Below are 24783 nucleotides of genomic sequence, written 5' to 3'. Positions count from 1 at the left end.
AGCTATCCCTGAAGCCTTCCGAGCGCAGCGCAAGTTCCCGCTGCACTCCTCAGGCTTCGGGTTCCTTTTGCTGAAGCCGGGAGAGCAAGACTCTCCAGGCTTCAGCGAAAGGAACCCGAAGCCGCCAGAACGCAGTGGGAACTCGCACTGCACTCCGAAGGCTTCAGGCGGCTTTCCCTGAAGCATGGAAAGTGAGAGGGGTCGGTGCGCACTGACGCCTCTCGCTCTCCAGGCTTCAGCAAAAGCAACGCAAAGCATCCGGAGCGCGGAGGGAGCGCTCCCTCTGCGCTTCGGAGGCTACACATTGCTATCGCTGAAGCCAAGGAGCCTGAATTCGCTCCATAGGACGCACACACATTTCCCCTTAATTTTTGGAGGGGAAAAAGTGCATCCTATAGAGCGAAAAATACGGTAGTTCCATGTAGCAGGAGACAACACTGCTTGACTGGGGGCAATAATCCCTTAAAGGTAAAGGTAAAGGTACCCCTGCCCGTACGGGCCAGTCTTGCCAGACTCTAGGGTTGTGCGCCCATCTCACTCAAGAGGCCGGGGGCCAGCGCTGTCTGGAGACACTTCCGGGTCACGTGGCCAGCGTGACATCGCTGCTCTGGTGAGCCAGAGCCGCACACGGAAACGCCGTTTACCTTCCCACTGGTAAGCGGTCCCTATTTATCTACTTGCACCCGGGGGTGCTTTCGAACTGCTAGGTTGGCAGGCGCTGGGACCGAACGACGGGAGCGCACCCCGCCGCAGGGATTCGAACTGCCGACCTTTCGATCGGCAAGCCCTAGGCTCTGAGGCTTTTACCCACAGCGCCACCTGCGTCCCAATAATCCCTTAGGCTATTGTAATTGTAATTGTAATGGAAGGTACTTTAAGGAGCTAGATTAAAAAGTTTGGCTTGATTTAGAAGATAAAAACTTTAGGCTATGTAAACCTTACTGGCTTAAAATGCATCTAGGGTCATTCTTTTTCTCAGTTCAGATTGAAGCTGGTTCAAGGGGAAATGCAGTATTTCATCAGAAATGACAGGGTAGATATGGATTGTGACTAATGTTGTGTGAACATTGCCTCCCAACAAGTGTGTGTGTATAGGAAAGCTGCAATTATTCATTTAAGAAAACACAAAGATCTTAGATAAATTTATTTTGGTACTCTTTCAGTTATCAAGCAGCTGAGCTACCAAGTAAGGAAATGGGATCGGACTCTCCAAAAGACCCCTTGGCTGGGATCTCACAACCACTGTCACCCCTTTAACCAACCTGCAGAGTTATTCTGTTTTTAACCAGCAATCCTATCTTGATATCCATCAGGTTCAGATCTTTCTCCAGCTGTTGACTAGATCGGATATTTGTGACCACCTCCTCTCTTAACCTTGTTACTTCCAGCTCTTCTTGGAAGTCTAAATCACTCTGATCCATGAGATAAGCAAACTTGCGAAGGACATTCAAAGGAGGATTTTCAGAACCAGCTGCAAGTTAAGTAAACAAATCATAATTTAAGCTCAGGAACTTTAGACATTTCATTCTAATCAAAATTCCTCAAACCAGTTGCAACATGTGTGCTGGTGTTTGTTAGGCATTTATCTGCCCACTTAATTTATGGCCAAAAAATATTATCCAGCACTTACTCAGTGTCCTGTAGTCTTCCCTAGCTTTGTTTGCTTTAAGGAAGGCTTGGATTTTCACAATTTCTTCATTCTGAAAGAGACACAGGTTATGCATTTATGGACATCATCACACAGGAAACAGGCTGTAATAATTATCTACCTGTATATGATGCAAGGGACGCAAGTGGTGCTGTGGCCTAAACCACAGAGCCTAGGACTTGCCAATCAGAAGGTCGGCGGTTCGAATCCCCGCGACGGGGTGAGCTCCCGTCGCTCAGTCCCTGCTCCTGCCAACCTAGCAGTTCGAAAGCACGTCAAAGTGCAAGTAGATCAGTGTTTCCCAACCTTGTGCCTCCAGCTGTTTTTGAACTACAACTCCCATCATCCCTGACTAGCAAGACCAGTGGCAAGGGATGATGGGAATTGTAGTCCAAAAACAGCTGGAGGCACAAGGTTGGGAAACACTGAAGTAGATAAATAGGTACCTCTCCGGCGGGAAGGTAAACGGCATTTCCGTGCGCTGCTCTGGTTCGCCAGAAGCGGCTTAGTCATGCTGGCCACATGACCTGGAAGCTGTACGCTGGCTCCCTTGGTCAATAAAGCAAGATGAGCGCCACAACCCCAGAGTCGGTCACGACTGGACCTAATGGTCAGGGGTCCCTTTACCTTTATATAATGCAAACTCAAGCATGCTTTTTATCTCTTTTCCTCTGGCACCGAAGCCATGCCATCCCATGGTAGGGGGCAAATGTCTGATCTATTATAAATTTGTTTTTGTCCAGTCAAATTGAAGGCAGCAGGACCCAGAAGATCTACCCAGTACAGAATAGGAGGGAAGGTGGGGAACCTTACATGATCTTTGAAATATTGCATCCGTTTCCTGTATGTTCTTCTTGCTAACCACATTTTGACCCACGATTGAATCTGAAAATCAAAGAAGAATGAACCAATTGGTAAAATATTTATTTAGTTTTTATTTATTCAATTCATATTCCACCCTTCCTCCTGAAGGAGCACATGGCAGCAAACACAGCAATAATAAAACTGATTTTAAGAAAAACATTAAAAAAGCAGTAACCATTAAAAACATTTTTTTTAAATCAATTGCAGTTGCAATAAAACAATGAACAACTTTTTAAAAATTCTGTTTTTGAAAACTTCTATGTTTAAAAACAATTTATTCACAAACTACACGATGGCATTCTGGTCTTTTGTATAATGCATACAGATTGGAGCACATACAGTACATATCACACCTGAAGTTAAAAAACTAAACATAACACTTATCCAATGAAAGTTCTCCATATTAAGATGGAGCAAATTCCTCTGTTTCAGTTCATCAGCCTACAATCCCAGAGTGACATGGACAGACACTGCCTCTTTCAAGTGATAATTTCAGGGTTCTTCTTGACTATACGATTATGCACATTCCTAAATATCTCTACAACAAGAAGCAATCAGATAACTGCTATTACTTAGCTCTCAAGAACTAGGTCTGCAGACACCATAAATCATGGATTTTTCTGTTACACCTAACCTTTGCCATTTCACCGAGCTACTCAAGGTTCACGTGCTTGATTAAGGTGCACATGCTGAGCACCAGCTTTCAGAAACAGACATAGTTTGCATATAACACTAAGCTAAACTATGGCTTAGTGTGAACGAGCAAATGTGTACGAACATTATACTGATAATGCAGCTCCCCTGGTTCTGCCTGGGGCTAAAATGTGGTTTGACTTTCTGTCAAAACCCGGGTTTGTGGTTTGTCTCCCCCAGACAAATCATAAGTGATCAATCAAGAGCAAACCTTGACAACTCCTGATTGTTTATCTGGAGCAAGACAAACCACAAACCTCATTCTGGATGTAATGTAAAGTATTAACTATAGTTTTGTGCTGTGTAACAGGACTGGGGAAGGAGTGCTCCGGTCTCAATTTTTGCTCTAGGAATCCACACATATATTTGTTCATGCTAAGCCATGGTTTAGCTTATCCTTATGTGGGAATCAGGTCAGTGACCAAACACCATAAAATAGGTACTGGTCCACAATAGCAGCCCCTTTCAGAGAAGAATCATTGTGCCTAAACCAGGAAGATAATAACAATCAAGACACATAGTATATGAAGTTAGCACTGGTGGTCTCCAAATAGAGGAATACATTTTTTTTGAATAATTTTTATTAGTTTTCCAATTTTACCCAATAACAACCCAATTATAACAATATCAATTAATATAGGAATACTTACCTTGATAACAGAAGCAACATTTCTTTGCAACATTTGAAGTCTTTCAGAGTAGGTTTTCCTTTGCTTATAACCTTTCCAGGATGCCTATTTATTTGGATTAAAAACAACAACAAAGGAACAGATTATTAGGACTAAGAACAATTCTAGATATTATTTTATCTTACCCTTTGGAGCATTTTCTAGAAGAAAAGAACGATGACATTTTTAAAGAGAAACCACCATTTTCTTTAGCTCATTCCTCTTGGATTAGTCAACAAACTTCTCAATACACATCGTTTAAGGCTTCCTATTCTGTGGCTCATGCTCAAATTCAGAATAGACAGAAACTATTCTACTGTAACTTCAAGGTTTTGAAATGAAAACATAGACGAGATGAGTGGAAATTGCCTTTTTCAACAAACAGTGATCTGTTTATGCAAACTGCGGCTATGACATAACTAATTTTACTTGTGGTTCTCAATCCCATCATTTGAAAGTGGTCTGTTGAAAATGTTTGCAAAAGACAGCACTATATAACATCTGTAACCATTATTAATCTGTTGCACAAGACGCAGGATAAAAAATGTCACGTTGGAACACAGAGGTCTATCTGGGTCCAGGCAGATGACTGTTAGGCTGACTGAGATAGGGGCACTACAGCCAGCAGCTAGCCAGCCATAAACAGAGAACTATATTATCATCCTAGGCTATACTAGTGCAACATTTGTCTAATCTCACTATTGGGTTGTTCAGTTAACAGCCAGAAGCAGCCATGGAGCTTCACTGGAATGATCATACCTGTAACTTTATCACTGATGGCTCCTGCTTTTGGAGATACGCTTTTCTTTCTTTATATTTTTTCCTGACAAGGAATCCCCTTGCTTTAGCTTGTAGCTGAATGATCAAGTCCTCATTTGCAAACCACAGCTGTTCTCTGTTGTAATCAGATGTAATTTGGGCAACAATATTCTAAGGAAAGAAAAATATGATGCTGGATATCAGGCATAACTTAAGTAGCCAAGCAAAAGCCAAAAAGTTTGTGCAGCTAACTGCATTCCAATTTCCATTTGAGCCCAATAACCACCCTTACACTGTTTTCCTCCCAATTACTTCTAATATTTGTTCTATAATTCATGTTGCTACACTGTGAACTGGTACAAGGTCTTCATAAAAACTGCATCCATCAAGTGAATTCCACAAGGGTTATTATACTAGGATGTTCTTATCTTTAAAATGCTGCCAGATTGATTAGCAATTCACTGTGCAACTCCCTGCATCTCCAGTGTGCAAAATGTCTCTTTCATAATTTTCTTCTTTGTAGTTCAGAACATTTGGCCGGGATAACATTAAAAAAAAAAATGCCTAGCACAGACCGGACTTACAGTCTATGGTTCTCAGGGCAATCTTTGCTTAGTTCAGAAGATATTAATCCTTTCAGGGCATAATGAAACATACCATAATAATATATTTTGCAGAAAAAAAGCCCATATGTGACATCAGGTGTATGGTAGATAAAGTCATAGCTAGGGCTAAAAGGGGGTCAGTTGATTGATGGCACCTTTAAAAAGCTTTTGCAAGGTGCTTTGAAGCCCTGTCTAACAGCTGGTTGTTGGGGCTTTAAAGTGCAGTGCAGAATTTTCTGCAAGCAGCAAGGATCAGCTTGTTTGTTTGTGCTGAAAGAGAGTCTTGCAAAGCTGAAGCCCAGACAATCCGCTGGCATCAGCATTCTACTGAAATCAATTATGCTTCTGGAACTTCCTAATGCTGCCATGGGCTGCTGCAAGAATATTTGAGCACTTTAAGAACAAACAGCTTTCTAAGGAAAGAGAAAAGTGCTCATTTTCAAACGCAGCGTCTTTTATATCTTTTCTTTCAAAAGGAAGCAATTTTCATTCGAAGCACCAGAGGAAGCGCTGAGAATATAAACTGCTTCCTCTGCAGAAAAAAGAATGCTTCATTCTTAGATGCCTCTTTCCCTCTGCAGAGACTTCAAAGAAGCTTTCTGTAACCAATCAGCTGTTTTCAAATGACTTTGACAGGTGTCAACCACCTGACATCATTCTGACATCATGCAATTTACAGGTGGGTGGTCCTGCCCACCTGTCAAATTTGGGCTGCTGGGGGCAGGGGGAGAAGAGATAAGCCCTAAACGATGAGCCTTGGAAATATTTGATGCATTGGTTTTGTGATCTGAACCACGACAAAATGAATTTATAGTGCATCTTTGAACTCCCCATCTGTAATTGGTTTTAAAATAAATGTTTAAGAAAATTAAATGTGGAATGCTAAATATGCAGAAGACATTACTACCTTGAAAAATATTTGCAACTCTTAACATGCATAATTAAGGCTAAATATAAAGAAACAGATATTCCAGAGTGCTTCAGGTCTGAGAAATAGCACTGCAACCTTTCCATTTAAAATGAAAGGCTGTCTTCTTTGCCACTGAGTTTCATGCCTTGCTCCATTGCCATCTTAACTATATTCTTGATGCCCAACAGCGTCTTCCTCATCATTCATCATCATTTTATGTGCACGCTGCCTATTGATAGTTAAAGCCATGCTCAAAGCAGCTTCATTTTACACTCTCCTCAAAAAAATCCAAAACTAACACAGAAACGAATCACAGCAATTATTTTGTTCTACCTGAATCTCTTCACCAGTCAGCCAAGATGTTTTGGGTACAATTCCTTCAGGTGGTACACAAGTTCCCTTTCCAGTTTCCACATTATAGTAATAATCATAGATGCCTTGCATTAAGAATTTGATCCATGGGCCTTCATCAGGATCTGAAAGAATTTAAAGGCAATAATTTTATTGTTTAGACATTGCCAAAATAACACAAATGTGCTTCCACCCTCCCATTTCTAATCCTTCAGCGCCAATACAGACTTGTGGTTGCAAGGAGAAAAAGGACATGGTGCTGAGACAAGGATTCAACCTTCATGTAACCTTCACTCTACTTCAGGGGTTTTAGAACACCACAACTTCACTTCAGTTATAAATATTTGAATGATTTAGAGCAGTGCTTCCTAGTCCGCACACCCCAGGGGGTCCACTGGACCATTCACATAACAAAAACTACCACAGAGATACCAACATTTTCAAAAGGGGGGGGGGTTCCATGGTTTTGCTTTTGAAAAGCAGGGGGCCTGCAGTACTTACCTAATTGGGAATCACTGGTCTAGGGAAACTGACTTCCTCAGAAGGTGGCAGAGTCTCCTTCATTTGAGGTTTTAAAGCAGAGTTTGGATGGTCACCTGTCATGGATGCCTTAGTTGAGATTGCTGCATTGCAGGGGGTTCAACTAGATGACTAGTTCCTTCCCTGGCACCTCCTCCCTAGACCTTAATTAGGTCAGCTTACTCTACAACAGTTTAGGGTTAAATTGCACATGAACAAACACAATGTGAAGGCTGCTTAAAACCATCGCTACTGCAGCCTCCACAATGCAAGCTCTGCAACCACATTGATTGGCCAAGTAGAAGAGACTTCTGCCTCTGCAGCTACCATAAATCTACATTGCATTCACAAAGGCTCCAAAGCCACTTATGCCCCAAATACCTGAAAGACCACCCTACAGACCCTCTCAGGTGCTAAGATCCGGCCTGGGTGCGGGTGGCCTAGGAGAGGTCATTCTTTATGGCAGCAAATCCCTCTATGCAGAGATACATCTGGCAACTTCATTACTGTATACAGTTTTTGGTGAATGCCAAAGATTCACCTCTTTAGCCTGGCCTTTGATAATGGAGATATATTTCTTCAGGACCAACCCTACTTTTTGTTATTACATTTTTTAAATTTTAAGTTTTTAAACTGTATTTTAAAGTGTACCTGCACTGGGACTTTAGGGTGAAAGGCAGGTGACAAATTAAGGTTTCTACTGCTGCTGCTACTACTACTACTACTACTACTACTACTACTACTACTACTACTACAAACAACAATATATCATGTTGAGGACTCTCAGTAGCTTCCCACCCAGATTACTGAACAGACCCATACCAGCTCAGCTTCAGCAATGCTGCAGCGACAAATGTTTGAGACTATACATTCACTAGGGAAGTAGTAGACTTAACAGAGGCAACAGAGCCACTCCAAGAGTTCTGAAGCTTTGATTCACAACCTCCTAAGTCTGCTTTAAACAGAGAACTGTGCAGAATCTTGTGAGGTGCATGATTAGAAGAGGTAGCTAGCAGGACCATATTTACCCATAGTACCATCAGAGGCCTACAAAATATTTTCTTTGTGGTTGGGGGTGGGGAGAGGGATAATAACACTGCAAAATGTAGGATTCTTTTTTTATTAAGCTTTAATCATTCAATACCAGAAGGGAATAGGCATGAAGTAGCCAACACTATGTGATTTGAATAATGAGGAAAGAAGAGGCAGGTCTGTCTAGCCTAGTGCAAAACAAAATGAAACTTTTGTCTCACGGCTGCTGCTTACATCTTTATTGGATGTCACACCTCATGCACACTTTGAGAGAAACAGATTGGAAGTAAAGGCTGGTAGAAAACAGAAGTTAATTAGTGGCAGGAGCCTTGTACCAGATGTTCGTCACAGGAAGCAAACTAGCTAGTCATTGAGAGAAACAGGATGCTGCCGTGAGTGAGTCATTGGTTTGATCCAATAATATAGTTCCTATGCTTTTAAACAATCAGATCTATGCCTCTGCTGTGGAGGGTCATCATGTTTTTATAGTCTTCATATGGTGCACATGCACAAAGCCACAGTCATAAGCAATGCTATACAGTTGAATCTGGGCAGGAACACACAGTTATAGAACTACAAAATGCAGGAATTCTGGAATGCCAAGCCTTCTCCAGAGGCAGCTTGTCAGAAGAAACTCAGCAGCAACTTCTGAGGCAGCAGGAAGTTCTGTGGAGGGCTGCTCTCGTTTGCAACAGAGATCAGAATTGTGAAAGCACAATTCTGCTTCAAGCTCAGCTCCTTCTGTGTTTAATTAGCAATTGACATTCCCCCAACTAAAACATCTAAGAAGACCTTTGTCAGAGTATTTCAAGTACTGCTAATAAAAACATTTCTTTCAAGGGCAAGCAAGAACAAGACACATCTAAAATGGTTCTTAACTGGCATATGTTAAGAATAGCAATGCTTTTAACAATAGGAGTAGACAAACAGCTTGTGAAACATGCAAAACATTTATAAAAAATTCATATATAACTAGGTCCAATTTGTTGTGCTGTATGTGACGGGTTAGGGTATTACCTTTGGTTTTTAGATTCTTGGCTTGCAACAGACTGTTGTAGTATGTTTCCGCACACTCTGGGACAGCTCTTAAATTGAAGTTAGGAGGCTGCAGGATGGTGACTATCTGTGCAGAATCACCATTTTCTAAACACTGGTTTATCATTGTTGTCCCAATGGCCACTAAAGGACAGAAGAAAGTGAAAGGTTATCAATTATGCATTTCCAGCAATCCATACATTATGGGCCCTTAAGCAGGTTTGTGGCACAGGGTGAAACCACCGTTTTCTAGTCCAGTTCATGGTAACTGACAAAGGGAACTCGGGGATTCATCTCATGCACAGGACATGTGCTTTACATCAGATTATCGTGGGGAAAATAATCTGAACAATCCAACAATAATCTGAATGTGGGAGATATTGATGACTCTGACTTTATTAAACATTTGCACAGCCATTCAAGAGTTAATTAAACATTGCTGAAATTTAATGCCATACGAATGCTGAGAGAGGAAGTTGCGTGCTACAATGAAATGTCCTTAAAAGAGATCTGATTTTGACATATTTCAGAGTGGCTGGGAAAGCCAAAGAATGCAGTTGGTTATGCTAGTCATGTATTGCTTAATTTTTGAGAGAGTAATTAGGAATGATTTTTTTAAGTGGGAGATGGGCTTGTGTGTTACACTGCCACCGGGGGAGGAAAGCCTTCAAGAAACTAAGCAGAGTTAAGCTACCATGTTCCGAGAAGTGGCTTATTTGAACTCCATCAGCGTATAGATATAGAAACAGATATAGATATCAGTGGTAAACTTGCTTTGGGTTCAGAGGCTTCACTGAGTTTGGAGACTTATCCCCCAGAAGCTGTGCTTGGTGTCAGGTCTAAGCCTCGGAATATGTTACAAATAACTAAGTATCTGAAAACATCCAGAGTGCTTTTTCCCATAACCAGCCTGGAATGTGATCAGAGCAGGGACACAACATCATACAAACCTTAAGATATACATTTAATGTTCTTATAAATGAATAACACTTCTGAAAGTATCATATGTATGCTTTTTATTCTTTTAATCCCCCCCAACTGCCCCTCCTCTTCCATACTGCCTTTAACAGTTAAGCTTGAACTTCAGAGTCTCTTAATTCACAGAAGAACTTAGTGCCAGTGCAGATGCAGAACTGCTGAAGGCTGGGCACGGCAAGTTTTAAGCAAGAGTGGCATAGCAGCTGGAGTTCCAGACTAGGACTGGGAAGACATGGGAACAAATCCTCACTCAGCTGGAGAAATAAAGACCCACATATGCCATCTTGAGCTCAGAGAAGGAAAGCCCTTTTAAGTAGTGATCTTTCCAAGTCTGCGTCTGCATTGGTATTATTTTCAGATGTTTTAAGTGTTTTATTTTTTGTGCATTTGCTGCCCTGGGTTTAGTTGGGAGGAAGGGTGGGATATAAATTTTAAAATAAAACAAGAACAGAAAGAAAGAAAGAAAGAAAGAAAGAAAGAAAGAAAGAAAGAAAGAAAGAAAGAATTGAACACTGCTTCCCACAATGCTCTCAATTTTCTTTTGTTACATTCTTCCCCTCTGGTCAAATAGGTTTAGCAAATTTTAGTAAAGATATTAGCCCTATAAAACTTGCTTATAAGGTTCAGAGCACATAAACGGCATGAAAACATTCATATTGTAAACAAGGAAATAAGGAGTAGTTTTTAATGAATTTTATGTGGGTTTTAGATTGTATTAGCTGCCTTGAGTATGGGATGAAGCGATGTAAAAAGTAAAGGGACCCCTGACTGTTAGGTCCAGTTGCGGATGACTCTGTGGTTGCGGTGCTCATCTCGCTTTACTGGCCGAGGGAGCCGGCATACAACTTCTGGGTCCTGTGGCCAGCATGACTAAGCCGCTTCTGGCAAACCAGAGCAGCGCACGGAAACACCGTTTACCTTCCCGCCGGAGCGGTACCTATTTATCTACTTGCACTGTGTGCTTTCGAACTGCTTGGTTGGCAGGAGCAGGGACCAAGCAATGGGAGCTCACCCCGTCACAGGGATTCATTCATATTGTAAACAAGGAAATAAGGAGTAGTTTTTAATGAATTTTATGTGGGTTTTAGATTGTATTAGCCACCTTGAGTGTGGGATGAAGTGATGTACCAATGTTTAAAATGAAGAAAAACCCAAACAAGTTTGCAGCTCATTTTGGGTCACATCTTCTCTCCAATACTTGTCTGCTTTACAAATAACTTTATCACTCAGGTGGAAAATGGCATAATTACTCTTTCTCCTCTGGCATTAAAATGGGGGGAGGGTTCTAATATGTAAGTCTAGCTAGCCAGGGAGGAGGGTTCTACTTTAGGCTAACTTTCTCCGATATTTGCTGGTTTTCTAAGCAAAGGAATGCAGGTTTATTCCTAATTTGGGTAGCAAACATATAATACCCACTTTCAGGCTGAAATGGTACAGTCGCTAGAAGGATTATATCACACACTACAAAGCAGAGAAGGCAAACCAATGAATCTAGTAAATCAGCAACAATATCCAAAATTCAACAGCTTGTCATTTTTAGTGTTTACTAAATCTTTGGTCTTTTTTGAGGGAGGGGGAGTTACATCCTTGGACAATCAGCAAACAATTCAAGCAAAAGCAAACTTAAGTTAAATGATGTCATTTTCTTTACATAAAATAGTTGAGAGTCAAAGTAAACAGACTTGGGTCCATATAGATTGTATATTTCAGAATGTGACTTGCTAGGTGTATATTTGACTTGTGGAGGGGGACAAAGTTCCAGGTAAACAGGTGTCAATACTTGGTTTCAAAGTTCATGTCTACCTTTTCAGGAAGGGAACAGCAAGTACTTTTGACAACAAAAGTAGCGTTCAACATACTGAAGTACTAAGCTTTAACAACCTCTACCATCCACAAGTCAACATGGCTTTATTCTAGTTGGTTATTCCATACCAACAGCAGCTTGGCTCTTTTAACTTGTCAAGTACTTTATAAGGTTTACTGCATTCACCTTCACAACAATCATATGTGATTTAATGGATGGGAAATTGAGGGTCTAGGAGTAAAGTTATGACAGACAGAGGTAGAAAAAATAGGAAATTGCCTTATAATGAGTCAGACCATTGGTCCATCTGTCCCATTGTTGTTTACAATGACTGACAGCAGCTCTTTAGGATTTCAGACAGGAGTCTCTCCTAGACTACTTGGCAATGCCAAGGTTTGAACCTGGGAACTTCTGCATGCAAAGCAGATACTCTACCACTGAACAAAGGCCTATCCATAGATGAGATAGTGAGATTTATAATGCTATATCACCAAGGTAGGAAATGAGTCAATATCTTGGTCACTTAGTCGAAATTCACAAGATTATTCAAGGGAAGTTGTGAAATTTTTTGGTAAGCTTACATCTCCCGCTATCAGTTGCATCTCTGTACTAACAAAGTTCTATCCTTGAAAGCCATTGCACACAATCATGCAAGTATGAATTCCCAAGGTAAATTGGTCATGTGAAATGGAATTTAAATGGCCTTGTTGAAATAGAGAGTGAGCCTTTTACTGCTATTGCAAAATAACGATTACCAGTTCATAGAATGGATTCAGGTGGGTGCTTACATTTTGATGCATCTTCTATGTTCGTGTTGGCATCATCAATTCCTTTCTGTATCTCATCCAACCAAAGAACTGAAGAATCATCATGAGATTCCTGGAGAAGGGAGAAAAGGGCACTAAAATTAATACAGTTTCTTGGATCTGTATTCAATTTGTCCAATGAAAAACCATGTTTACTCAACCTTTCTGAAATATTGCGACAAGGTATGAGTTTGCGAGTTCTGAAAGCTATGATGCCAGATGGGATGAAATGCCATGAAAAATGAAATGTTTTGTTTTCCTGGGCGTACACACACTTAATATATCTTATTTTGAACATCATTATCCCATTTACTCTGCAGAGACAGCAGCACAGTATGTGTGCTCTTTGCTTGTGATGCATTGTAGCCAGGATAATATCAGGTGGTATAGGGGAGTTTGCAGTGTTAAATACTTGGTTCTTGAAACTGGGAATGGAAGATCAGCTTCACATTTTCTAATTCTATTGCTAGACTGGAAACTTCACAAACTCTGGGTTGTTTGGTATGTTAATAATGTTCATTAACAGAGATGTGGGTTTAAAGTTTATTCCCAGAGAAAAACATTGAATGTATTAGACTTGCACAGGAAGATGACTCAGTGCCCATGAAAAAACGCTGGTTTGCAATCTCAAGATCTTTGCAATATGAAGGATGTGTGCGTGCAAACAAGTAAAAAGCCACATCATCCAACTATACCACTATAAACTTTAACACACACACACCACACAAAATTTCAGCTTAGGGTTTAAAATACAATTAGATTCCTATTGCATTTGGAAAATGAGGTTAACACATTTTTTAAAGCTAGATAACTTTTTGCATTTACATAAAACAAAGTTCATTTCACCAAAATTCGGCTTCAGGAATTTGGTAAAAACTCACAACTGACATACAGGTCTGTCACCATCAAGTCTAGTTGGGTCTTCAGAGGCTTATGCACAACTGAACTGGTAGTACTCATGGTGATTTTAATTATTATTATGATGGCTTAATCTGAAATGTAAACCAGGCCATAGTTTATCAATAAACCAAATTATTTGTTTCAGCTAAAGTCTTGAGTCTGTGGACTTTTATCACTGGTTATGCTTTATTCCCAGGCCTACTGGGTTGCTAAAATGCAAATTCAAGCCCAGATTAGGCCAGCAAGTTAACACCAAGTTTTCCTCCTCTTAAATAATTGTTTTGGGAGTCCTAGAGACCGAACACCCCATTCTTCTCTCTAATTATGGTAGTTCAAGAGTTAACTTCACTCTTGTTAAATGAAGCTAATCTCTGTGTCAGCTCAAAGCTTAAGCAGCTTCGCCTGTTTCCACATTCTGGTGTGTCACACCCTTCTCCAAAGAACAAAACAGCAAGTTTCCTCAAAACTGCTAGTACATACAGGATGAGTTCAGTTCACAGATCTGACGCTCTAAGCATTTCTTTCCCTATAAGGAGGATTAAGCAGCAACGGAGAAGCTAAAATGCATATTTTTAAAAACTGAGTTTTGATTACTGCTACAATGACATCTATACTCTTATTAATAAGTGGACTGCTCTTCATATCCTCCTGCTTATCCCAGAAAGGTAAGAAGTTCGCATTTGTGTTGTGTCTTAGTTCTTTTGACAGAAATTGACCAAGTCAAAGCCATATCTGTATCTATCTTTTAATGGAGTATTACAATCTCAAATGAGGCAGATTTCTATTTCAGTGATGGGTAAAAAGAAGTATTTAATGCTCAAGTATCTTGATGGGAGAAAACAACATATTTAATGCTTAATTTTCATTAGTAGTACTTGGTTGTAATGTGTCACTGCCTTTGGTAATATTCCCTATTATACATAGGCAATGGCAATCCATTGTGGAAACTTAACTTTTCATTATATGTTCTTTGGTTATTTGAAAATATATTAATGCATTTTCAAATACACAAACAAACCCCTACCCCTTCTGAGGACTTTACAGAATACTAAATCTAATAGCATTCCTAAAACACATTGCTAATAAAAATAACATCATCCCAAAGTTGTCTGAGTATTAACATAGCTTCTATAAACAATGAAGTTCTGTATATATACAGTGGAAAGCAAGTTTAGCATAACATAACGGGGATTAAGAACAAACAAAATACTTGATTACTACTTTATTTTGTCTGTTTCAAGTCTCTTCGTAGTCCTGCCTTCATATCTGAATAATTTCTCTATTGACAGGATGATAAATGAAGGCTGCTTGCACAGTAAATGTTTTATTGGGAACTAGAATCATTTGTTTACTCGGTTATGAGAATCCAGAAAACAGCCCTGCAGTATTTCCTGTGTTGTCTAAGTCTTTAAAGACCTGCTTTATTGTAATTTCCCCAACTTTAAACATACACTGCAGTGTTGGGCTTCTCCAGCCTTGACAGGCAAAGTTCTTCTCACCTAATACAAAGAAAGATGTGACGTGGTTTCACAGTTACTGCAGGAAAGATAGTGAAACTTGCCGGCCTCACATTAATTGGCACTCAAGCAGTTTAAGATTGCAATCCCAAATTTTATTTACAAGGGGGAATAACTTACCTCTGGGATAGTAATTTAACTGTGGGATACAGAGCTCACCCCCCAAGCACAGAAGTTAAAGTAACAAGCAGACCATGAAAGCTAATTTTGTAGGTGAAGTTTTTTTTGTGTGTGTGTGTGTGATACCAATCCTTAGATGGCAAAGAAAAGGTTTTTTGCTTCCCAAGCTGATTTCTGAGAGCCCTTTTCTTTCCCTAAAAATTAGCAACATATTTGTATCATGTATTGCATTTATATACCACCTTTTTCTCCAGGGAGCTTAAGATGATGCAAATGGTTTCCCCCCTTCATTTAATCCCCACAACGACCCTGTGAGGTAGGTTAGGGCTGAGAGGCAATGACTGACCCAAGGACATACTTGTTGGCTAACTGGCAGTTTGAGCCCTGGACTCCCAGGTCCTAGTCTGACACCCATTGTATACCGTATTTTTTGCTCTACGAGACTCACTTTTTGCCTCCTAAAAAGTAAGGGGAAATGTGTGTGCGTCTTATGGAGCGAATGCAGGCTGCACAGCTATCACAGAAGCCAGAACAGCAAGAGGGATCGCTGCTTTCACTGCACAGCAATCCCTCTTGCTGTTCTGGCTTCTGAGATTCAGAATATTTTTTTCTCTTGTTTTCCTCCTCCAAAAACTAGGTGCGTCTTGTGGTCTGGTGCGTCTTATAGAGCGAAAAATACAGTATATGATATTCAGGGAAACATTGTTCATTCCACACACACACACACACACACACACACAAAATTTGAGTATAAATTACTGCAACTACCCATTTTTCTTTTTAACTTTTAGACAGAGAATGTAACAACAGCAGCCTGGAATGTCAAGGTAACATGACATTCCCCATCAGGACTTTCCATGGGGCTCCACAAGGTGCTTATGAAAAGATACCTCATTCTGCCATGGAAGGCGCAACAAGGACAAATCACAACCAAGAAAACAACTGTTCTGTGAAGAGGTCCCACGTTTCAGTACTGAAAGTACACAACACCACGTTGGAGTACCTTACCAGCCCTCTGAGTGTAAAGCTGATTCCAGCACTATACATAGCTGTTGTTTTAATAGGAGTGCCCGCAAATGCCTTTGTACTATGGACACTGTTTTTCAGGCTCAGGTCGGCCCGGATTGCTATATTCTACACTAACTTAGCCATTTCAGATTTTCTCTTCTGTATCATGCTGCCGTTCAAAATTTCCTATCACCTCAGAGGCAACAACTGGATATTTGGAGAACCAATGTGTCGAATCATGACTGCCATCTTCTATGGCAATATGTATTGTTCCACGCTCCTCCTCACCTGCATCAGTATCAGCCGTTATGTGGCCATTGTTTATCCATTTACTTACAGGAGTCTGCCCAAGCAGCCCTTAGCAACAGTGGCATGTGGAGCAGTATGGACAGTTGTTTTCTTATACATGCTGCCTCTGATCATAGCGAAGCAAAGCTATAATCTGGATCAACTGAATATCTTTACCTGCCATGATGTCAGCAATACCTGCGAAACTCCATCATCCTTCCAATACTATTACTTCATCTCGCTGGCAGTATTTGGATTTGTGATTCCGTTCTGCATTGTTATTTTTTGTTATGTTTCAATTATCCGAACACTCAAATCTTATGATCGGAAGTGGCTGTGGTACATCAAAATCAGTCTTCTCATCCTCAGCATTTTCGCTGTCTGCTACACACCCAGCAATGTCATACTGATCGTTCATCATGTGAATTACCATCGTCATTCTACAGACAATTTGTATTTCTTTTACCTTATTGCTCTATGTCTAAGCAGCCTGAACAGTTGCCTCGATCCGTTCCTTTACTTCATGATGTCCAAAACCAAAGATAACAGCAGCGTTTCTCTCACCATGGTTAAAATACCCCGGGATGAAAAGACGTGACACACTTCTGCTGTGATACTTGATGAAGTTGTACATACATCATTTGTTCATAAATTTACTATTTAAGATATCTATTTTTATAATGGCAAAACTGAATAAATTCAAACTATTTTAGGGTTGCAAGGTTTAACTGATATCGCTAAGGACAAAATTTAGCTGTTGGGGATATGCATTAAAGTCACACATCTGTTTACTTTTTAAACCTATTTTGGTTCTATTACATTACCATAATTGGGAATGAAAAAGATATCTATGGGCTTTTCCTCTAGCAATGAGCACTAATTTAAATGTAGATTACTTTATAGTTCATTCACCATCTCAAAGAGACACCTATATGGAGGTTCTGGTATTATGTCATCTTATTCCAATTTAGCTAATTAAACATTAATCTGCTGGTGCACAGATTAACCAAACAAAATTATCCAACTTGTTGATCATCCCAATGTTTCTCTTTCTAAAACTGAAAAGGCTAGCAATGGAACACAAACACATTACTTTTCCTTAATCTCAAAATATGCCTTAATTTACATGCTACATTTTAGTTGTGTCGTTGCTACTCCCCTGTGGTCATTTCCTGCACTGCATTGCTAAACCTGAACATTACATTTATTGCCTAGAATACTATGTTTATATAAAGCAAGTCCCACTGCACTCAGTACAACTTAAATTTTGAATAAATGTTTAGTTTTTATTCATTGGCATTTGATATTGGTTCCGTTAGTTTTTTAAGGCTTACAACTCACAAATGCATCTTTTTTTTTGTAATACCGATATTATTATTTTTAAAACAACTTTAAAAAGCTTGTAAACATGACAACAGATAACAGAGCTGCCCTCTTTTCCCTACATTGGAAAGTGGCTTCAGAACATTATGCAACTAGCAACACTGTTTCTTGCTCAACACTGCAGAGACAGTTTCTTCAGGAAATTCAACTTCTGGCTAAATAATAACCTTTGTAAACAGAACAAAACTATGTTTATATTAAGTCTACACATACTTAATATCATTCTAGGTATTCTGCTACATGGCTACCAAAGATATTTTGTGTGTGTGTGTGTGTGTGTGTGTGTGTGTGTGTGTGTGTGTAAGAGAGTGTTATACAATTCTGAAAAAACTATACGCAGTTATCCTGTACTTCACTCTTACAATGAAGGGTGAATTGTGTTAGATTAGTCTAGTTTGCTGTGAAATATGGAGATGACTTGTGCTTGTGACACAATCACTTCCAAAGGCCCTCTCCCTATGACTGACTGGTGAGCTATGGACGATGAAGCAAGAAGGGCGGTGGCCAGCATGCAAGTAGCAGGAAACTCACTGTCAGCCAGACAGAACATGAATAAGAGAATGTTATTAAACCTAATCTCTGCAAGTGAAGATCATGAAGAATGAACTATTTTCCACCTTCATTGCATCTCACAGTAATGCCTGGCAAGTTCTTTAGAGCCTGCCTGTCACAAGCTAGCCCACCTGGGGATGTGAAGGGAGATCTGAAGGCACTCAAAAGCGTCTAAAATTCACTGTTATGGTTGCAACAATTGGAGGGCAGTTTATGAAGGTGGCCCACAGACTCAACTGATTCAGCATTGATGGCTGAGTTTCAGTTACTGAGGCCCAAAACTTAATTTCTTATTCAGGTAATGCAAAATAAGTGGATGAAGTCCAAAATGGAGGTGTCATTAGTTGGTGCCTTATTTTGAACAGGGTTCCACACCCTCTGAATGAACACATTGACAGTTTGGGTACTCCTTGAGCTCTCTCTGCCAGGAATTACAGGAAGCTTTGACATTTGCAAAATATGAAAGACTTTGGAGTAAAAACTACCTGGCATTTGAGGGTTTTTGCATTCTTCAGAACATCCTGGTAATGCTGTGCATTTGCTTCTTTCACACCATGAAGTTTTGCTGTAGGGAGTAGCAGTGCTTCTACTGTTTTTGTAGGATCTCCCTGATCAATGGCTTCATTGATGTGTCCAATTGCTACAATCCCTACACAAGAACAAATGAAAAGTGTGCATAAAAATTTGCAACAACTAAGATCATACAAAAGGATTTGGCTTTTAACATGATTTTCTGAAAACCCTTATGTTTCAGAACAACCTGTTGAAAAAAGCAACTGGCAACTAGCTGAGCATGCTGAAGCAGCTTTTCCTATGCTGCTGGGTAGCAGTATATGTAGGCGTAGAGATGGGTAGCCTACATTGAGGAAGGCCAGTTAGAGCCCCCTGTTTCTCCATACGTTCACAGAGCATTCTATTAACCATCTGACTTCTGCAACTTGGTAATAGCCTTGGTAACAGACTAGGCACACTGAGGCTGCACAGAGGCATTGGATACAACTGTAGTTCATATAGCCACTGGTCAGCATAGATGTTCAAGGCCTTTGTAAAGGAATAGTATAGGCTGTTGTTGATTAAGAGAAAGAGACCCATTAAATCCCATTGGAAGTGCTCCTAGTCTGGTACAATTTCTTTTTGGGTATATGGAAGTCATGCTTGCCCTCTAATCTCATGCAATCTGTCTGTTCCTTGAAGTGCAGTTATCCAAAGAGGCTTGGGAGGAGGAGTGAAGATAGATGTTTCTGATGTCAGTGGTTAATGTGGGTTACTCCGAAAGCCTTAAACTGAAAAATCTCTAGTGGTCAACTCTTTGTTGATCAACCGTGCTGAAAGTTAGGCATCTCTCAGCAACCCAGAATTGTTTTGAAATGGTGGAATGAATGAATGAATGTCATTCAAGAAAGAGGTGATAGATAGATAACCACTACTAAACTGCACTGGATTAAATTTGTAGGCCAAACCTAGAGGGAACAACAAAACACTTACTGTCATTTTCTTCTTGAATTTGTGAATTAACCATATCAATTGCATTCTGAATATCATTCCAGCTTAAATATTCTTGTCCTTGAGATGACGCTTCTAATTTAATAGACATCAAGGTATCAGCATAACTGTCGGAAGAGAATTAGAATCTTATCACAATATGCAATTAAAATCTTATGCATTGTACAAGTTGTTCTGGGCCTAATGCTATATATATGCTTTACTATAGTTAAAAGACTACTCTAGCTGACTACATAGTTTTACATACCTATCAACAGGTGGAAGCACACAGAACATGCACCTCTCCTCACACATACATGCAGCAGTTTGCAATCAGCTAGCATTCCTGTAATTTCCTGCCCAGTAAGCATTCAGTAATATGAAAGCAGCCCTGTCTAGAATGGAAGCTTTTACCGCTGCAAGTTCTCTTCTTCCAGGTTATTAAAGCCAACACATGGGTTGCTGAGATGAGTCTTTGCTGCCGCTACATCCTTGCTTTCCAAAGCCTGGTTTAGCAGCACCACCGCTGATAGCATTTCAACAGCAATAGATAGTTCATCATGAGCCAAGTATTTCTGAAAATAATATATTCTGATCAGCATAGAAATAAAGCAGCTAGCAACAAGTTAAAAAGGACCTATAGCTTAAATTCGGTTTTTTAAGGTTTCCGAAAGGTTAGAAAAGTCTGCTCTTAAGTAACTGTTGTGGGAAGGATTAACTAGCACATGACCTCATTGTAACTCAGTCACATTAAGTCATGAGAGAATTTTATTGATCTGCATCAATAAGACACTAAGGAAAACCAATGCTTTGCCAGCCATGTTCCATGCACTACTGCTTTCTTTTTCTTCTTTGCTTTTGCCATTCTCTCCTTCCGTTCTTCCCCTTCTACTTCCCTTTTCCTATTAAGATATTAAAGTACACAATAAACTGATTCCGTCTTACCGCAGCATTCTGTTGCTGAAGATTGAAGAGTTCAGTCTGATAGACATTAGCAGCAGATGGGTAAACATCGCACAACTGAGCCTCGGGTTTCATTAGAGCAGCAATTGTCTTACTGGGGTCACAGTTACGAATTGCAGCGTTGATACTGTCAACTGCTATAAGTTCTAGGGGCAAGAGGAGAAAATGACATCAGAAGTCCCCACACATCTGCTTTGTTTAATACTGTGTACCTTATATTCCTAGGGATACCACTGCCCAAGAAACCCTGCTCAGACCAGTTTTGCAACTCAAGGGGAACTTCACTCCAGACCACGAGTAGAAATGTCAAGTTACTGAGGAGAAAAAAACCTGCAAAGAAAGTGTGCTCAGAATAGTGCAAATGTTTAATTTATGCTTGATATTTAATTTACATGCCTTGTTTGAATTACTTTTTTGGGGGGTGTTAATTTAAAAAAGGTTACAGTGACTGGTAAAAGCACAGCACTTTGAGTGAATGGGCAGATATGATTACAAAGCAAGGGGAGATGTGCCCACACTGAACCGAGACATATTTCTTTCCACCTTTCTTTCAAATGAAAGAAAAGAAAATCTTATTATGATTTTGCCAGGTATTAAGGCCAGACTAGAAATCCCTGATACTACAAAACTGTTCAGATGCACCTATGTACACATGCCTGTTGTTGAAAGAAAATGGAAAGCAATTTAGAGGCTGAGGTTCTACCTGTGTACAGGCTTTCCCATGCACACAAGGATAGGCTGGAACAGGGCTCCTGCCCTTAAGTCTAATGGACAGCAGTAAGTCTAATACTGCAATGAAGTACATGACATATGCATAACTTCCCAACTCTTCAATATTTTCCCAAGAAGGTACAATTGATGCCAACAGGACATGTTTTCAGCACCAGGTTCCAGCATTTTTATTTTCCCCGGCATTTTTCAAGGGTTGTGTAAAAGGTTTTGAATTATTTGGGGCAAGAATTATCTATCGGCAAGATATCTGGGTTCGGTGTTAACTTCGCCAAATCCGAGCTGTTGTGTATGTACGCCTTGCCAAACCTGCAGCTACAATGGCACATAATGACTGGTCTGGAACTCTGTAATGCCTGTTGTAAATACCTGGAAGTAAATATACCCAAGAATCTATCTAAACTAGAATAATTGAACTTTACTACCTTGATAAAAGATTTAACAACTAAGCTCAAGAATTAGTCAAAACTAACATTCTTAAAGTTGGGCAGAGTTTCTATAACAAGTATGGTGATATTACTGTGCCTTCTTTACTTATTCAGAGTTTTAATTACCCATACCCATCTCTTTCATGTTAATAATCTACTAAACTGTATTCATGCAAACAAGAGGCATTGGCTACCTCAAGAAAGAAGGGGGTATAGTGATAACTAACCTAAAATGGTATAAAGACTCTGCTCACTTACACAACATATTTTTGATTTTACAAGGCTTAGACCAGGTCCCATAGTTAACATTGGAAGATGATAGAGGTCAAGACTTTATGAGTTCACTCCCTTATCAAAATGGACAACAAGGCATTAGAAGACATCATGTGCCCAGCTAGATTATATAGAATTATCCCCTATATTCAATTAATAGAATAATTACCTTTTGAATGAACACTTTATGAAGAATGGAAGTACTCCACATAGTGAAGCAATACACTTAAAAAAATTGCCCAAGTTGGAAGAAACCCCAAACAGAGATCCCTATACATATCCCAACTGAAATAAAAAATGCACTGTCCCATTTTCTGTGAATGCATAGCAAGCAAAGGACGATTAGTCTGTTGAATTAAAATGAAATGATACAGAGCAAAAAGAAGACTTAAGCCACAGCAAGCATGAGATGAAAGTGAATTTCAAGCTTAATACTCCCAAAGATGAAGGAGAATTCTAAAACTTCAGGAATACAAGAAAAGCAACAGATAGACATGCACCTGCAAATTTAGAACCCCCTTAACTTAAGAACCAATTGTGAGTGTGTGAGGTTTTAAAATTCTTGTTCGTGCATACAAAATATGTGAGCCGGGCATAAGCAACCTCCATTCGAAAGACCAGACAGTGTACTTAATACATTGACTGAATAACTGTGACAAGAGTAAGAATGCCATCTTAGAAGAGAATATTAATGACTCAGTAATGCTGACACCTCCAAACAAGTGACAAAATAAACCTTGAAGAAACCATGATTCTAGTAATTGCTGCAGTTGTCCAGCCTTAAGGTTAACCATGTGATGAAGATACAAGAGAAAATTAATAACAATTTACTCACTAAATTTACGAAAGTCTGCTTCCTCATTGGCAACACTAACTTCGTTCTGTATCTCACTTTTGTCGAACATAATTGGAACCCCCGCTATCTAACGTATTGGGGAAAAAAGATTTTCATTATATATTTCTAAATCAAAAGAAAAATGAGTAATCTGTACAATGACTCATTTTGAACTGGTGTGTTAGTTTTCTATGGAATGGGAAGTTTTACCTCCTCCAAGTGCTTTCATTAAGCAACAGTTCACAAGTATTTATTAGAAAAGTCAGCTCTGTGGGCTTCCAAAGACTTGTTGTTTTTTCAAATTAAGATTGATTTCCCCCCCTGTTATAGCTGAAAAAGCACATGGTGCATTGCCATTGTGTGTTTGTGTGAGCGTGTGTGTATTTGAAAGCTTCTCTCTGCTATTCATAAGAGAGCCACAGATAATGTTGAAATCGTATTTTAAAATTAAAGAGGTTAAGGCAAACTCAGGTGTCACACTTAGGTGTTACATTCAGTTACCTGCATCCTCTGCTCTTTAGAGTCAATTAACTGTGCTAGATACCATGAGGAATTTTGCGGCAGAACTTCAAGCAGGCTCAGTGCAGAGTTCGTCAAGCCTGCCATCAGTGCCCCTTCATCTTGCCTGTCAATAGCCTTGTTCACTTGGGTTAAAGCCACGTGAACTGAAAGGAAAACAATGCTTACAGACAGCAGAATATTTTGAATGAGTTTCATTCTCAAAGCCCTCACTCACACCATTTCCCAATGAAACACACATCAAAGTGTGCCGGACACTTCAGAACTAAAACTTTCTTAATTCTAAGGACCCGGGGCTAAAATGCAGCTTGTAAGAGGGGGTCAAAATTTACAGTATTTTGCAGCTAGCAGAAGAGAGAGAAAAGCAGATAAAAGTAGTTATGCATCAATTATCAAGTATGCTGTTATTAAGAATGCAAAGGCCAAGGAAGAGTATCCTCACTCAAGTTTGTAATACAATAGCAAGCCGCGTTCCAGAGACTTGCATATTACTGCAGATGCACTAATATATGTAAGGTTTAAAAATGAAAGGAGCTGTGAAATAAAATTAAATATTCTGATATTTCCCACTGGAATAAAAGCCAAATACACAACTCTTAAAGTTTTGGGACTCTGGGAAGATTACTCACTGTTGACCTTATTGATGTTTCCCTGTATCTCAGCTTGTGTTAGCAACTCTTCATACACATCTCTTTCCTCCTCCAAAATTGAGCCATTCTGAAAGCAACAATACCGTTACTGAACAAAGGACAATGTCCACTCCTGATTTCACAGTGGGTAGTGTTTGTGTAAACACACAGAAATTTCACAATGGAAAGTAAATTTCGGTGTGGGTTGGGGGACTTGTAAGGGCCATTACTGATACAAAATGAAACTATGCAAAGGCAGCTAAATTAGAAATCCCTCTTTAAAATATAGCAATATCACCAACATGAGAAAAATGAGTATGCCTTTACTTTCTAACAATTTACAGGCTTTAGTATGCTTACCCACCAATTGTTTATAAACAGTAGTCACTCAGAATGCGAGTAGGAATTGTATGTGGGTTGAACAAAGACCTAAGGAGGAAGAATGCATCACCCCAAACTTGGCACAACTGTTTCTTTTTTAAATT

The 24783-nt window shown here is 39.7% G+C and overlaps 2 protein-coding genes across 3 annotated transcripts in view; one reads left to right on the top strand and one right to left on the bottom strand.

Moving 5' to 3' along the window:
* Positions 1 to 24783, bottom strand: part of IQGAP2 (IQ motif containing GTPase activating protein 2) — a 119291-nt gene that overhangs the window by 18831 nt on the left and 75677 nt on the right. The window contains exons 9-23 of one of the 2 annotated variants that reach the window (XM_028748003.2): positions 24299 to 24386; positions 23652 to 23815; positions 23151 to 23238; positions 20868 to 21031; positions 20337 to 20497; positions 19926 to 20050; positions 18926 to 19089; positions 12655 to 12745; positions 9067 to 9228; positions 6481 to 6623; positions 4633 to 4803; positions 3856 to 3939; positions 2462 to 2533; positions 1631 to 1700; positions 1263 to 1471 (exon numbers count right to left, since the gene is read on the bottom strand). In XM_028748003.2, the coding sequence (XP_028603836.2) occupies positions 1263 to 1471; positions 1631 to 1700; positions 2462 to 2533; positions 3856 to 3939; positions 4633 to 4803; positions 6481 to 6623; positions 9067 to 9228; positions 12655 to 12745; positions 18926 to 19089; positions 19926 to 20050; positions 20337 to 20497; positions 20868 to 21031; positions 23151 to 23238; positions 23652 to 23815; positions 24299 to 24386 (1956 nt within the window). The remainder of the gene's footprint in view (positions 1 to 1262; positions 1472 to 1630; positions 1701 to 2461; positions 2534 to 3855; positions 3940 to 4632; positions 4804 to 6480; positions 6624 to 9066; positions 9229 to 12654; positions 12746 to 18925; positions 19090 to 19925; positions 20051 to 20336; positions 20498 to 20867; positions 21032 to 23150; positions 23239 to 23651; positions 23816 to 24298; positions 24387 to 24783) is intronic. The other variant, XM_028748004.2, reaches the window with a different exon arrangement.
* On the top strand, positions 13388 to 17804 carry F2RL2 (coagulation factor II thrombin receptor like 2). The gene is made up of 2 exons (XM_028748005.2): positions 13388 to 14237; positions 16001 to 17804. The coding sequence occupies exons 1-2, from the start codon at positions 14174 to 14176 to the stop codon at positions 17101 to 17103; spliced, it is 1167 nt and encodes a 388-aa protein (XP_028603838.2). The 5' UTR covers positions 13388 to 14173; the 3' UTR covers positions 17104 to 17804.

The sequence above is a fragment of the Podarcis muralis genome, chromosome 11, assembly GCF_964188315.1.
Source record: "Podarcis muralis chromosome 11, rPodMur119.hap1.1, whole genome shotgun sequence".
Taxonomy (NCBI): domain Eukaryota; kingdom Metazoa; phylum Chordata; class Lepidosauria; order Squamata; family Lacertidae; genus Podarcis; species Podarcis muralis.
This window is presented reverse-complemented; position numbering and strand designations above follow the sequence as displayed.